Source organism: Stegostoma tigrinum, chromosome 3 (genome assembly GCF_030684315.1).
Source record: "Stegostoma tigrinum isolate sSteTig4 chromosome 3, sSteTig4.hap1, whole genome shotgun sequence".
Classification (NCBI taxonomy): domain Eukaryota; kingdom Metazoa; phylum Chordata; class Chondrichthyes; order Orectolobiformes; family Stegostomatidae; genus Stegostoma; species Stegostoma tigrinum.
In genome coordinates, this window is record NC_081356.1 from 87,120,078 (window position 1) to 87,135,145 (window position 15,068).

The 15,068-nt window shown below is 40.1% G+C and overlaps 1 protein-coding gene across 1 annotated transcript in view; it reads right to left on the reverse strand.

Moving 5' to 3' along the window:
- The window catches only part of LOC125451045 (uncharacterized), a 145,817-nt gene that overhangs the window by 93,140 nt on the left and 37,609 nt on the right, over nt 1–15,068 (reverse strand). The window contains exons 4-6 of the mRNA XM_048527729.2: nt 6,804–6,903; nt 4,983–5,071; nt 1,601–1,715 (exon numbers count right to left, since the gene is read on the reverse strand). Coding sequence (XP_048383686.1) covers nt 1,601–1,715; nt 4,983–5,071; nt 6,804–6,903 — 304 coding nt within the window. The remainder of the gene's footprint in view (nt 1–1,600; nt 1,716–4,982; nt 5,072–6,803; nt 6,904–15,068) is intronic.

Below are 15,068 nucleotides of genomic sequence, written 5' to 3' on the forward strand. Positions count from 1 at the left end.
TTCCATATTTGCACCACCCTCTGCATGAAAAGGTTGCCCCTTCAGGACCCTTTTAAATCTTTCCCCTCTTACCTTAAACCTATGCCCTCTAGTTGTGGACTCCTCTACTCTTGGTTTTTGCCTACAATTTACCTTGCTGGACAGGAACTGTTGGAGCCCTGCTTTAAAAAGTGTCCCTATATTAATCTCTGTCTTAAAATAATAATGGTTTTGCTTTGTCATCACATGGTATATAAGTTCAGAATGCATTCAAGAGAAAAGCGGAATAGTTACTCTATCCTGTGTTAAAGAAAACCATATAAGTCACTCATAACTTATCACTGTCATAGTTACTAACTATTTAGTTATTATTTTCATTCATGTAATAATATTAATAGCTGCTTTGTTGTTGACTGTGCACTCTCCACCATAATTAAGAGATGTTACAATTTAGACCTTCTTTACGTGGTTGGGTCTAACACTGATTTGGTTGTGAATATAGGATATAGGGTTTGTAAGTTTGCAGATGGCACAAAAATTGGTGGTGCAGTGGACAGTAAAGGTTACCTCAGAGTATACTGGGGCCTTGATCAGATGGGCCAATAGGCCAAGGAGTGGCAGATAGAGTTTAATTTAGATAAATGTGAGGTACTGCATTTTGGTAGGGCAAATCAGGGCAGGACTTAGACACTTCATGGTAAGGTGCTGGGGAGTGTTGTTGAACAAAGAGGCCTTGAGGTGAAGGCTCAAAGTTCCTTGAAAGCAGAGTCACAGATAGGCATGGCTGTGAAGTCAGTGTTTGGTATGCTTGCCTTTATTGGTCAGTGTATTGAGTACAGGAGTTGGGAGGTCATGTTGTAGCTGTACAGAACATTGGTGAAGCCACTTTTGGAATACCACATTCAATTGTGGTCTCCTTGTTATAGGAAAGATGTTGTGAAACTTGAAAGGGTTCAGAAAAGATTTGCAAGGATGTTACTACAGTTGCAGCGTTTCAGCCAAAGGGAGAGACTGAATAGGCTGGGGCTATTTCCCCTGGAATATTGCAGGATGACAGGTTACCTTATAGAAATTAATAAAACCATGAGGGGCATGAATAGGGTGAATAATCAAGACCTTTTCCCCACGTTAGGGGAGTCCAAAATTAGAAGATATGGATTTAATGTGAGGGGGGAATGATTTAAAAGGGAACTATGGGGCAACCTTTTCACGCAGAGCGTGGTGCACCTATGGAATGAGCTGCCGGAAGAGATGGCGAAGGCTGGTGCAATTAGAACACTTAAAAGGCATCTGGATAGGACAAGAAGAATTTAGAAGCATATGGGCCAAATATTGGCAAATGGAACTAGATTTATTTAGGATATCCGGTCAGCATGGATGAGTTGAGCCAAAGGGTCTGTTTCCACACTGTACATCTCTATGACAGCAGCCTAAATAAGGAAGCTATTATGCCCAAGCAGAGCCCAGTGATTTAGTGATATAATTGATTCACGTTCTTTTGTCATTTTCAAATTATCCTAAAGTTGAGAATAATGTTATATAAAATATTATTTTTGGTGCTACTTGTGAAATTGATTAAAAAATTAAGGACATTTCAAGCCTTGTTTAGTTCTCATCCTACCGTTTGCCACCTTTGCAGTCTTTTTTGAAGAGTCTGACACATTCCAGTAAGCTGTATCAGTTCAGCTTGTGAAATTAGAACTTCAGATGTGGGACTTTCAAACATTAATAAGGATCTGTGAAGAAGTCAAACATTTATCATGTGTTAATGCGTGCTAAAGAACTTTTCAAGAGCCAAATGAATTATGATAAAAGTTTCTATTCCCTGATATTACTTCACAGGCATGAGATAATATTCACCCTACAGAATTTAAAACATTACTACTTATTAATCATTTCATTTATAGACAATAATTAGTTAATTTCTGACCCTGTCATTTTATACTAGAAAATACAACATTAAGAAGTTATAATCTAAACAATGGCCCAGACTGTCCAACAAGAAAACAGTCATTGCAGCAGCTTTGATTGGAGTTGCACATTGGGGCAATACAGAAATGACACTGTGGGAATTGGTGGGAAGTTGAAACTTCTGGTGGGCAATTACCTGCATCAAGAAGCCTCTGAAAAATTCCCCAATGTTGATTTAGAGTCAGCGACTTTGGATGATTCTGAATCATTGAATGAAACAGTTAGTCAGGTAAAGTGAGAAAAATTACAGAAGTTGCTGGAAACGCTCAGCAGATCTGGCAGTATCTGTGAAGAGAAAGAATCAGAATTAAGGTTTCGGGTCTGGTGACCTTTCCTCAGAATTCTGAGGCAAACATTAACTCTGATCTTTTTTCTTCACAGATGCTGCCAGATTTGGTGAGTTTTTCGAACAACTTCTTTTTGTTCCTGATTTACAGCATCCACAGTTCTTTCGGTTTTTAAGAAGAATTACACCCTATTCTAACACCTGGCTGGCAAGAAAACTGAGCCCCACCATCCAGAGACTCATCATTGATACTGCCAGCCTCCAATGGATACCAACAGCAGACCATCTCAGACACAACCATCAGCCCTTTGGATCTGACATTCACATCCAACAACCTGATCCCCAACTCCCCAGAGACCTTTTGGAACTGACATCCCCTCTTCAGGAGTTGACACCTCCCCTCTCACTCCAACCCAACATCCAACTCTCCAAGGACTCTCCAGACATGATTGACCCGAGGTCTATTCCACTTGGACATCCTCTCAACAAGATCCTCTCTGAGAGTCTCCAACTCCCTGTCCACATCAACTCAACATCCACCTTGTCCTACTCCTTCACTTACTTGCCATCCGTCATCCACCTACTACTCTAGCCGATCATCTCTTCCACATGGTATGCGACCATCCTACCTTACCTGGTCACCATCCTGCCATCTGTACCCTTCGCCCACTTGGCACAGTGCCCTCTCTCCACCTACTGCCTAATTCTTTATCCAGCTACAAACCTAACTTTTCACTCTTCTGCTTGCTGCATCCCTTGTTCACCTCACACCCAAGTGACATACTCATATGCTTCCCTACCCCTAGCCAGAACATACATAGTCGCTTCTCTCAGTAGCTATCAAAGTGGCTTAAGAACCTTTAAACAACTGCACTTAGTGCTGAAAAGGAGGCATAATTTCAATGTTGATCCATTCTGTTGCTAGCAAAGAGAATTTATAGATATGTCTGTGATGCTTTTGCTGGGATGCTCAGATGAAAAAACTGTACCAAAGGTAACTGTGCAAATTTTAGTCTAATCTGAGGTTATTCAGCAATTACCTACAAATTGAATATCAGTTCGGATTTTACCAGAGCAACTCATCCTGACTTCAATGCAGTCAAACATTGAGACAAGGCCTCAACTTAAGTTACGAGGTGAGAGCAATTACCCTGAAATCAAGGCCACTTTTGACTGTGTAAGACATCAAGGAGACCAAATAAATCTGAAGTCAATTGGAAACAAAAAGGAAAACTGGGTGGGATCATACATAATACAAATTGAAGAAGGTTGCGGAGTTGGATATCAGTATTCTCAGTATCAGGACATCACCACAGGAGTTTTTCAGGAGCACGTTTTAGGCCTATGCATTTTTATCCATTTCATCAAGACCTACTTTCCGTTATAAAGTCAGAAATGTAGACGTTCACTGACAATTGCAAATGTTCAGCACCACTCATGACTCAGATTCTGGCATAGACTGTGTTCATATGCAGGAAGTCCTGAGCAACAGTCAGACATTGGCTGATGAGTGGCAAGTAACATTTGAGAACATAATGACAATGAGCATTCCCAACAAGAGAGTGAATCTAACGATCATATCTTGAAGTTTATAGGAAGTATCATCTCAGAACCCCCACTATCAATATTCTACAAGTCACCTATACAAAGAACCATAACTGAACTGCCAAATAAATAGTTTAATTGCAAGGGCAAATCAGAGTCTCAGAATTCTGAGAAAGTAACTCACTTCCATCTACAAGCTACGTAATCAAGAATCATGGAAACCTCACCTGGTTGGATGAATGCAAACAACAGTCAAGATACTTTACTATTCAATACAAAGTAGCCCACTTGATTAGCATCCCACCACTGATCAACTGACTGTGGACTGCACAGTGTTGCAGGGGTCCCTTAGTTTCATCTATAATATTCAGGAAGATGGGGCTGCTGAGCTCGATCATGGCTTATGCCTCAAGAGGTAGGGCTGGAGGGGGTGCAGCAAAGGGTTGAATGGGAGCTGCCAACCTCGACATTTATTGTTGTCACTGGTTGGCAACCTGCAGGCAGGCTCCAGCATGTCCAGGAAGGTTCCTGAAGGCAGATGCAGTAGGTGGGAATTCTGTCTAGCAGTAAATGCAGCATGCAAGAGAACGGTTGAAAGTTCCAGAGGATGGTCTGGGACATGGTTGATAGTGGACCCTTGTGAATCCCTTCATCAGTGACCGCAAGTCAGAAAGCTGAAAGCACCCTCAAATTTGACACAGGGAAAGGATTCATGCAGCGGTGTATCACTAGGATAGTCATAACATAGAAGGTTTGAAGTGGCTTCAAGTCTGAGACAGAGAGAAAGAGACCATGCCAAATTGGTGCCAATGAAGTCAGATAATGTACTGCAGTAAAACTAAAATATATCTTACACTCTCAAAAAAATACTTTCAAATAGATTTCAGATTGCCAAATCAGACAAAAAAGTAAAATACAACTGCACAAATAATTTACCAGGAAATATCCATTTTCACATCCTATTATTGCTCCAACTTTCCTTGACAGTGCCTTTTTGCTTTGCTCAAGGTTTAAAGTATTTGTGTTTCCGAGAAAGCAAAAAAAGTTTCCTCAATAAAGAAACAGGTGCACCCAGTAAAGAAAAGGCATTGTCCATAAGAAACATTCCTTTCCAAACATCTCCTTGGCCAAGTTTATATTTCTATATAAAATATCCCATTTTGGCCAAGAAATGCAGCTTTACATTTTATATAGTGATTACCTGAATCGCTCGTTTAAAAGTTCTAAAGCATTTTCTATCTCCATCATCAGAGCAGCTCTTGAACTCAGTCCCTCGGTAAGTAGCACTACCTATTTAAAACAATACAATTACAAAGTCTAGAGAACATTAACAGATTGAAAATCACTTAATAATCAATATTAACAATAAGAATGCAGGATAAAGAAATCTTAATTAGAAACATTGATCAAATGATTTTGAATATAAAGAAATAAATTGCATATCTGAACACTGAAATCAGCAAACTTTTGTAAGGATTCCTAAATATGATTACTCAAGTTGAAACACAGTTGTATCCCCTGTTAACGCAGACATCTTTCGATGCAGAGGGCATCAGATTGAAATTAATTTTTAATTCTGTAATTTCCAAAGCAAGAGCATGTAAAAAGTGTTGTATAATGGAAGCTGTCCTCAAACTCTAGGCCACAAATAACTCTCAATGAACCTGCAAAAAAGAAAGCTTAAATTACACTGATAATCAGGGCAGGGACAATAAAAACAAACAAAGGATAAATTTAAGGATAAAAATACAGGAAATTGCCCAAGTCATTTAATTTCTTATGTCAGTACTGACAGGGCTTTTTTTTTACCCTAAGTGACAAAATAATTAATTATTCAAGTTAAACTTGATAAAAAGCAAACTCAATCCAAGTGGGTGAACTAATTAGTGTCAAAACTTAAATAAGGGTAATTACAAAGCAAAAAGGGCATGACTGGCTAGAGTGCACTCGGGAACGAGTTCAGCAGCAATGACGGCTGAGGAACAATGGCAAACGTTTAAGAAATTCGTCATTGGCGATCACTCACTGTTGAAAGTGATCGTACACCTAGGAAATTCTGTGTTCACTGATGATGGATTCTGTGGGTCCTTGTGCAGCTGATGAGCCCTATCTTAGAGCCTCAACTCTGGCCACACATTTGACAGGTATTTCCAGGAAGTGCAAGTGCTCACTTGATTTGAAATGGTTTAAGGAATAGTTTATGGCTCACAGCAAAAACATTGTCCAGCTAGGAAGAAGAATTCGAGGAAAGGGATAAGCCAACTATGGTCAACCAGCTAAGTTAACGATAGCAACAAAAACAAAAATTGCTGGAGAAGCTCAGCAGGTCCTTGCGGGTCTTCCAATACAAAGTCCTGTGGGAGGGTCATATGTGCAGAAATGTTAACTCTGATTCTTCTCAGATGTCTCTGTTGCCAGACATACTGTGCCTTTCTGTTTTTGTTTCTGATTTACAGCATCCATAGTTCTGTTAGTTTTGATTTAAGTTAACAATAGCATCAGATTGACAGAAAAAAATACAAGCCAAAGGGTTCGAAGTTTTAAAAACCCCAAAATATTAATGGAGACCAAGGAAAGGGCAAAGGAATTGAATAAATACTTGAATGTATCACAGTAGAAGGCACTAATAGCATTCCAAAATTATTAAATATTCAGGGGAAAAGAAGAGGAAGGAAGAAATACAAAGCTATCACTAGAGAAAAAGTCTTAGGGAAAATAATGAGCCTAAAGACTGATGGGATACATCTTAAAATATTAAAAGGAGTAGCTACAGATGTAGTGGATGCACTGGTAGTGAAAGGGGAAAAAGAAATCAATTAAAGTAAAATTAAGATAAATCTAGGTACAATATTATTTTGAGCAAATAATGTAGCTAAGGAAAAATAGTGAATTAATCGACCCTAAAAATGATGTAATTTGTACCCAGTGAACCAGGTATTCAATTTCAAATTCCAGCAGCATCAATAAATTCCATCACAAAAAGGAAAACCAAACTCTAATACTGTCTTAGAAATTACATTACCTGCCTCTCCAGCTGCAATATGTGAGCTTTCAGTAGAATTACACGTCGTTCATCATAGGGCACATTCTGCTTTTCTTCTAGTAGTTGTAGATATTGCAACCTTCAAAGAATAAAGCAAATAAACCTTGAACAGAAATTATGATTTTTTTGGAAATTATGGACAGATCTAAAAAAAGGGAATTTATTACTTCAAGGAACATTTTTTTTATTATAACCAAAGTTGAAGGCATGCAACGAGTCTTTTTTAATCCTATTCCTCCACTGGTTTTAACAAATTTTAAATTGCAACAAGTGGTCCTACGGCCAACTATACAGGTTTTAGACTCTCTGGTTGAGTATTATGAACAATTCAGACAGATTTCTTTAGTCAATAAAAAACAACTAGTTTATTGAAAATAAAACTTGCTCAACCATGCAAAGATTGAGAAAGGGTTTATACCGTGCATGATAAATATAATTTACATTCTAACATTATAAATTTTATACTTTATGAGGCAAATACAGGTAACAGACGAAACTTGTCACGCATCAAACAAAGCAAATCAGTTGCAATTCAGCAAACAGCAATGGCGATCAAAGCAGATTCCACAGGTTTTTCAGTAATATGCCACAGATGCTGGCGATGCTATATGTCAATACATCTCATTTAGACTTCGCAAGAGATTCCAATTGCACACTTTGAAGACCTGGCCTTGAACTCCATTCAGAGCTGTTGTGTCATGGACTGCCTTAGTGACTGCTTATTTTAAGATGAATCGCCTTCTATTCCTGGGACTATGCTCCCCTAGATGGTCCAGCAGTTACTGACAGGCATAAGAGATAACAAGAAATTTTCTGAAGATTTTCTGAAGGGTCCAGGCCCGAAACGTCAGCTTTCCTGCTCCTCTGATGCTGCTTGGCCTGCTGTGTTCATCTAGCTCTACACCTTGTTATCTCAGCATCTGCAGTTCCTACTATCACTGACAGGCATAAGTTCTATTCTTCACAAAAGTTGAGCTTCACTAAGCCAACGCTATATCTGGATTTCTTTTACTAAGCTCTAATCTTGTTTAATTTTGCAAAGCCAATGCTGTTTATGCAATTCCTTCACCTTCGCTCACAGCTGCACTGAACTACATATTCTTCTGAGCTCTCACAGCTCTCGGGACTTTTACTGAGCCCTCACTGCAATATTTGTTGTTGCCTACTAACTGCTGGAAATTCTTACTTAGTTCTGATATAAGTATCCAATCATAGTTAGATGAGCCTCAATTATACTATTAATTATGCACTTACTGACTCCTGGAATTTTTTCAAGTTCAAGCTGCATACAGTAAGTAGAGATAGCAAGAACTGCAGATGCTGGAGAATCTTAAATAACAAGTTGTAGAGCTGGATGAACACAGCAGGCCAAGCAGCATTAGAGGAGCAGGAAGGCTGACGTTTCAGGTCTAGACCCTTCTTCAGAACAGGGGGAAGGGAAGGGGGTTCTAAAGTAAAAAGGGAGAGAAGAGGAGGTGGATAGAAGATGGGAGGAGGAGAAGACAGGTGGAGAGGAGACAGACAGGTCAAAGAGGCGGGGATGGAGCCAGTAAAGGTGAATGTAGGTGGGGAGTTAGGGAGGACATAGGTCAGGCCAGGGAGGATGGATAGGTCAAGGGAGCAGGATGAGATTAGTAAGTAGGAGATGGGGGTGGGGCTTGAGGTGGAAGGAGGGGATAGGTGGGAGTAAGGACAGGTTAGGAAGGTGGGGTCGAGCTGGGCTGGTTTTGGGATGCAGTGGTGGAGGGGAGATTTTGAAGCATGTGAAATCCACATTGATACCACTGGGCTGCAGGGTTTCCAAGCGGAAACCGAGTTGCTGTTCCTACAACCTTCGGGTGGCATCATTGTGGGACTGCAGGAGACCCAGGGTGGACACGTCGTCTGAGGAACGGGAGGAGGAGTTGAAATGGTCACGACTGGGAGGTGCAGTTGTTTACTGCGAACTGAGCACCTCCCTGTCACGAACCATTTCAACACCTCCTCCCATTCCTCAGACAAAATGCCCATCCTGGGCCTCCTGCAGTGCCACAACCATGCCACCCAAAGTTTGCAGGAACAGCAACTCACATTCCATTTGGAAACCCTACAGCTCAATGGTATCAATATGAACTTCACAAGCTTCAAAATCTCCCCTCCCCCTACTACGTCCCAAAATCAGCCCAACTCGTCCCCCCTCGCTAACTATCTTTCCACCCACCTATCTCCTCCTCCCACCTCAAGCCCCACCCCCATCTCCTACCTACCAGCCTCATCCTGACCCCTTGACCTGTCCGTCCTCCCTGGACTGACCCATCTCCTCCCTAACTCCCCACTTACACTCACCTTTACTGGCTCCATCCCCATCTCTTTGACCTGTCTGTAACCTCTCCACCTATCTTCTCCTCTATCCATCTTCTATCCGTCTCCCCCTCTCTCCCTATTTATTTCAGAACCCCCTTCCCCTCCTCCATTTCTGAAGAAGGTTCTAGACCCAAAACGTCAGCCTTCCCGCTCCTCTGATGCTGCCTGGCCTGTGTTCATCCAGCTATACACCTTGTTATCTGCATACAGTTAAATATTGCTTTGTCATTTCCTTAGCAATGCAGCTACCAAGTTTTTTTCCTGCATGGAGTCTTCATCTATTTTTACCTGGTTTTCTTCTCCACTTAAATGTGATCCTGGTACAGCTCTTCAGTGAGCCCTAGACTGTTTTGATTGGCCAAGTGGAAAACTTGCCAATAATCCTGCCCTTATTGCTGGGTTGTATCGAATGTAACTAATATTTTTGAACACTTAAGTGTAGCAATGCCTTGTAACTGTTTTTTCTCTGAATGTAACCATGTTCAATGAGTACTTGGGCCAACAGCATAGAATGTGTAAAACAAAAGGAAGCAGTTTATTGCACTGTTAAAATTAAATAGGAGTTTAAAGTGCATTAATAATTTCTTAAAATTCATTCATCATATGAGGACATCGTTGGCTAGGAGAGCAATTACCCATCCCTAATTGCCCAAAAAGTAAATGAGAGTCAACTACATTGCTGTGGGGTGGCAGTTTGCTTCTCTAAAGGATATGGGGTTTTCCAGACAATTGACAGTGGATTCATTAAAACAAAAGCTGTATTTACTATCTTAGGTGGAGGTAAAAGATCTATCTGTGAAAAGAAGTGACAACTTGAGTATGAAAAAGCTGAAGGAATACCAGAAATTGGTCCCCCAGAAGAACAGGAATGTAAACGTGAAACAACAAATATTAGGGTAACAGATATCTTGCTCCCTCTGTATTAGGCCAGAGGACTGCCTGATATTGCAATATACTGAGATACATAAATACGTAGGAGATGTAATAAAAGTCTGTGAATCTTTCAGTACTCCAGTTACTATTAATTCAATGAACCTACCTCAACTGCCTTCTGAGGCAGTGTTCCAAAGTCACAAAAGCCTCAGATAAATAAAAACTCATCGCTGTCCTATAAGAGCAACATTTAAATTTTAAAACAATGCCCCTGGGTTCCGGACTGACACACAAAAGGAAACATCCATTCCGTGTTGCCCTTGTTATAACCATTCAGGATATAATGCAGTGCAACCAAGTTACCATCACTCTTCCGAACTCCAGTAGATATATACCGAACCTGTCCAACTTCTCATGATGAAATCCACTCAGTGCAGTTAGCAATTTAGTAATATCCTCTGACATGTCTCTAATGCATTTACATTCATCCTTAAATAAGGAGGCTAAAATTATATTCACAAGAAGCCTCACAAGGATCTCACAAGGAATCAAGGGCTATGGGGAGAGTGCAGGGAAGTGGAGTTGAAATGCCCATCAGCCATGATTTACAAGGCGGAATGGACTTGATGGGCCGAATGGCCTTACTTCCACTCCTATGTCTTATGGTCTTATATTCAACATTCAAAATATAGTCTCACCAAGGCCCTGGATGACAGAATCATAACATTCTTACTGTTATGTTCAACTCTTCTCGTAATAAAGGAGAATATTCCAATAGCTTTCTTGACAACATGCTGAAAGTGCATACTAGCTTTTTGTGACTCATGCGCTTAACACCTTAAGCATTCTGCACCTCAAAATTCTGCAGTCATTCTTCAATTAATTAATACTCTGATTCTGATCTTGCTGCCAATTAAAGGTTTCACATTTTCCCACACTATACTCCATTTGCCAGATTTTTCCCCAGTGTTCAACTAATCTATATCTACCTACAACTTCCTTCTTCACAACGTAGTTTGCTAGCCATCTTGGCATTGCCTGCAAATTTAACTACTAAGGCTTTGCTCCTTTCATCGAAGTCATTGGTGTAAACTGTAAAAAGTAAAAGTCCCAGCCCAGACCCCTGCAGGACTCCAATTGTCACATCTTGCCAGTCAGGCACTGACTGATTTATGCAACTTTCTGTGTTCTGGCAGCCAGTTAGGCAACCAATCTTCTATCCATCACCCCTAGACTGTGAGCTTGTATTTTTCACAATTGTGTTTAATGTGACACCTTGTCAAATGCTTTCAGGAAATCAACTACAGTACATCTACAGGTTCCCCTTTGTCCACATGTAACTCCTTAAAAGAACTCCAATAAACTGGTTAAATATGATCGCCTCTGATAAACCATGCTGACTCTTCCTGATTAATTTAAAATTTTCGAAGTGCAACAACAATAATTTCTTTAATCATCAATTCCAACACCTTCTCCATGACAGATGTTTAGCTACCTTGCCTGTAGTTTCTGTTTTCCGCTCCCTCCCATCTTGGACAGGGATGTTATATTTGTTACTTTCCAATCCAATAGAACCTTTCCTTAAATCTAGGGAATATAAAGAACGAAGGACAATACATCATTGGAACAGGCCCTTCAGCCTTCTTAGCCTGCGCCAATATATTTTCCCTTTACATATTAAAACTGTCCTCACTTACTGAATCTGTATCTTTGTAAACCAGTCCTATTCATGCATTTGTTCGGGTGCTTCTTGAATGCTGCTATTGTGTCTGCTTCCACCACCTCTTCTGGCAGCAGGTTTCAGGCACTCCACCACCCTGTGTGAAAAATGTGCCTCACATCTTTTTTTAAACTTGCCCCTTCACACCTTGAACCTGTGTCCCCTAGTAATTGACCCCTCCACCCTGGGAAAAAGCCTCATACTTTCCAATCTATCCATTCCATTCACCATCTTATAAACTTCAATCAGGTCACCCCTCAATCTCCTGCATTCCAGTGAAAACAAAAGGAGTCTATCCAACTTTTCTTTATAGTTAAAATTCCCCATACCACACAACATCCTGGTAAACATCTTCTGTACCCTCCCCAAAGCATCCATATCCTTCTGGTAGCCTGGTGGCCAGAACAGTACTCAATATTCCAAGTGTGGCCTAATTAAAGTTTGATAAAGCTGTAGCATAACTTGTCTATTCTTATACTCAATGTCCCTTGCAATGAAGGCAAGAATGCTATATGCCTTTTCTACTATCTTATCTACCTGAACGTCCACCTTCAGTGATCTATGGATCTACACACCCAGATCCCTCTGCTTATCAATGCTCCTAAGGTTTCTGCCATTCACTGCATAATTTCCACCTGTACTTGATATTCCAAAATGCATCACCTCACATTTGTCTGGAAATTTGGAAAATTAATAACATCTCTACCACCACATTAGCAACCTCTTTTAAAGTCCGGGGGCGAAGTCCATCTTATTCAGAGACTCATCAGTTTGCAGCTCCACCAGCTTGCTTAATACCTTTTCCTTTGCGATTGTAATTTCACTTAAGTTCTTCTTTCCATTACAACACCTGAGTTACAGCTTTAATTGGAATGATTTCTTATATTCTCTGTTGTGAATGCAGACAAAATATTCGTTTTATCTAATGTGTTATTATTTATTATTAATTGCAGTTTCACTCTCAAGAGTAAATAAGGTGAGTGTTAGTCTTCCATTTTTTTTGGATACCTGCAGACATTCTTCCTATACATTTCTACACTTCCAGCTAGTTCCTCTCATACTCTAATTTCTTTCTCCTGATTAACCTTCAAGTTGTTCTCTATCGTAATGTTTTCTTCTCAACTTCCCAATCTAGTCTCATTTATAAGCAGTTTGGCACTTTCTAAAACAGCTGAGAGAAACTAGATAGCAATAATTCCTGACATGCAAGTCTGAGTAACTCAATGGCACCTTTCTCGGGTATCCACGTTGGTTAGCATTCCTCAACACTTCACTGCACCCTCCATGGGCAGTAATGCCAGCACCCTACTTCAATACAGGGTGATATCAGCAGACCATTGGCCTCATCAGGGCATATTTGGGACTCATTTGGGAGCTCATCGACACATTAAATTACAATGCTGCCACCTGTCCACTTTTCACATAAGGACAGATACTGGGTACAGAACTGGGTACACTGGAGTTCTTGTAGTTGGTTTTCTTACTGTTCACTCACTTTGTGCTGACTTGAATGCTCAAAGCATCTCTGCCTTGCATTTTAGAGTAGATAGACAGCTAGGTAGTTTATCATGTTTGTTCGAAATGAATAGTCAAATAGAGTCTATGGTCAGTTAGAAGGCAGGTTCTTCATTAGTCAGGTAATGGAATGTTCCAAGTGATTAGAAAGAACAGCAGACATGAAGAGTTAATTGCTTGGAAGGAACTGCATGGGTGAAAACAATTGAAGAAAATGACACATAATAATCAGACTGGTAGACCACAACCATTGGTGGGAGGTGGGTGCAACAGTACAGTTACAGTAACTGTGAGCTTGCAGAGAGGGGGAGGGGGAATCATGGCACTTACCTTTGATGAATACAGAATATTGTTGAGATCATCACTTATGTTCTTTTAATAAAGAGTCACCAGACTCAAAACATTAACTTTGCTTTCTTCTAATAGATGTTATCAGACCTGCTGAGATTCTCCAGCAATTTCTGGTTTTATTTCATATCTCTAGCATCCACAGTTCTTTATGCTATTTTTCTTTCCTTTTCCTCCTTTTTTGGTTTGGTACTGCAAGTTGAAGTTCAGAACTGAAATCCAAACTTTAAATAGCAGCTTGCTTGAAAACATAACAAAGACAGGTGTTTTCTGTTGGGGCTTGGCCTGGAAAGATAATACAGCTTAACTACTGCTCTAACAACATCATAGATGATTAAGCACTGAGATGCTGCGATGCATGGGGACTGGCAACAGTTTGGATGTTGAACTGGCCAATCAAAGGAGGACCAATGCTAGTCAGCCAACTACACAGAATGTTAAATAAAAGGAGAAAAACAGAGTGAATTGGTTCTGACGAGGTTTTGGACAGGATGCTGGCTTATGTTGCAAAAGCATCTTGGCTAGGCTGATTTTAGGATTTTGTTTTCTCTCTGGTTATTGACTTGTTGAATACTTGAGAAAAGAATGCCAGACCATAAGCTATCTCTAGAGTTCTGCTGAGGCTGCTGCTTTAATTGGTGACTTCAGAATCCAGTAAAAATGTACAGTTTGACTTGCCTATAAGGCAAGCCATCATCTAGGGATTTCATCATTGAAATAGCTATCAAATTGGCAAATTATTATTTTGTCTTTCTGTTTGTTGATGTATCCCCTAACTGTGCTGGACTGTCTGCCTTTCAACATATGAGTTGAAGTTCATGATCAAAGATGATTGGGCTTAGATCATCAATCAATTAGATTATTTTCTTATCTGTGTTCTGCTAAAGTTATAATATTAATAATTTTTTAAAGCTATAAATTTGGGGTCCAAAATCTGTTGTTCATAATGTCTGGTTAAGAACAACTTAGCAATTTTAAGGGTTGTTGAATGTTTTAATTTCAATGCATAGCAAAACTAGTGATAGTGAGCCTAACTTGATTTGGCTTGCTGTCCCTGTGTTATAATAATATCATTGCATGTTGTGCAGAAGTCCTGCAATTATTAAAGATAATGGGCACTTCAATTATACGGGTGACTACTTCACACAAGACTGGCAGCATTTAATGTGCTGTGCAACTGGTGTTTAAATATGGTGTGCAGCACAAATGTCAGGAGGTGCCAACACTGGTGAGCATTTTGCCACTCTAAGTGAAAGGTAGTGCAAGAATGAAGCCATAGTGGTATGGTGTAAGCAGCAAGCAGGCAGCACAAAATTGCATGAGAGCTCACTAGAGTTCAGACTGAAACCTTCCATGAAACTCACCAAAACTGGTATTCAGCCAATTTTTGGTAAAGTTCAGCCCAAAGATTTCTTGATAGTAGTGTGGGCAGATATAACAAAGGT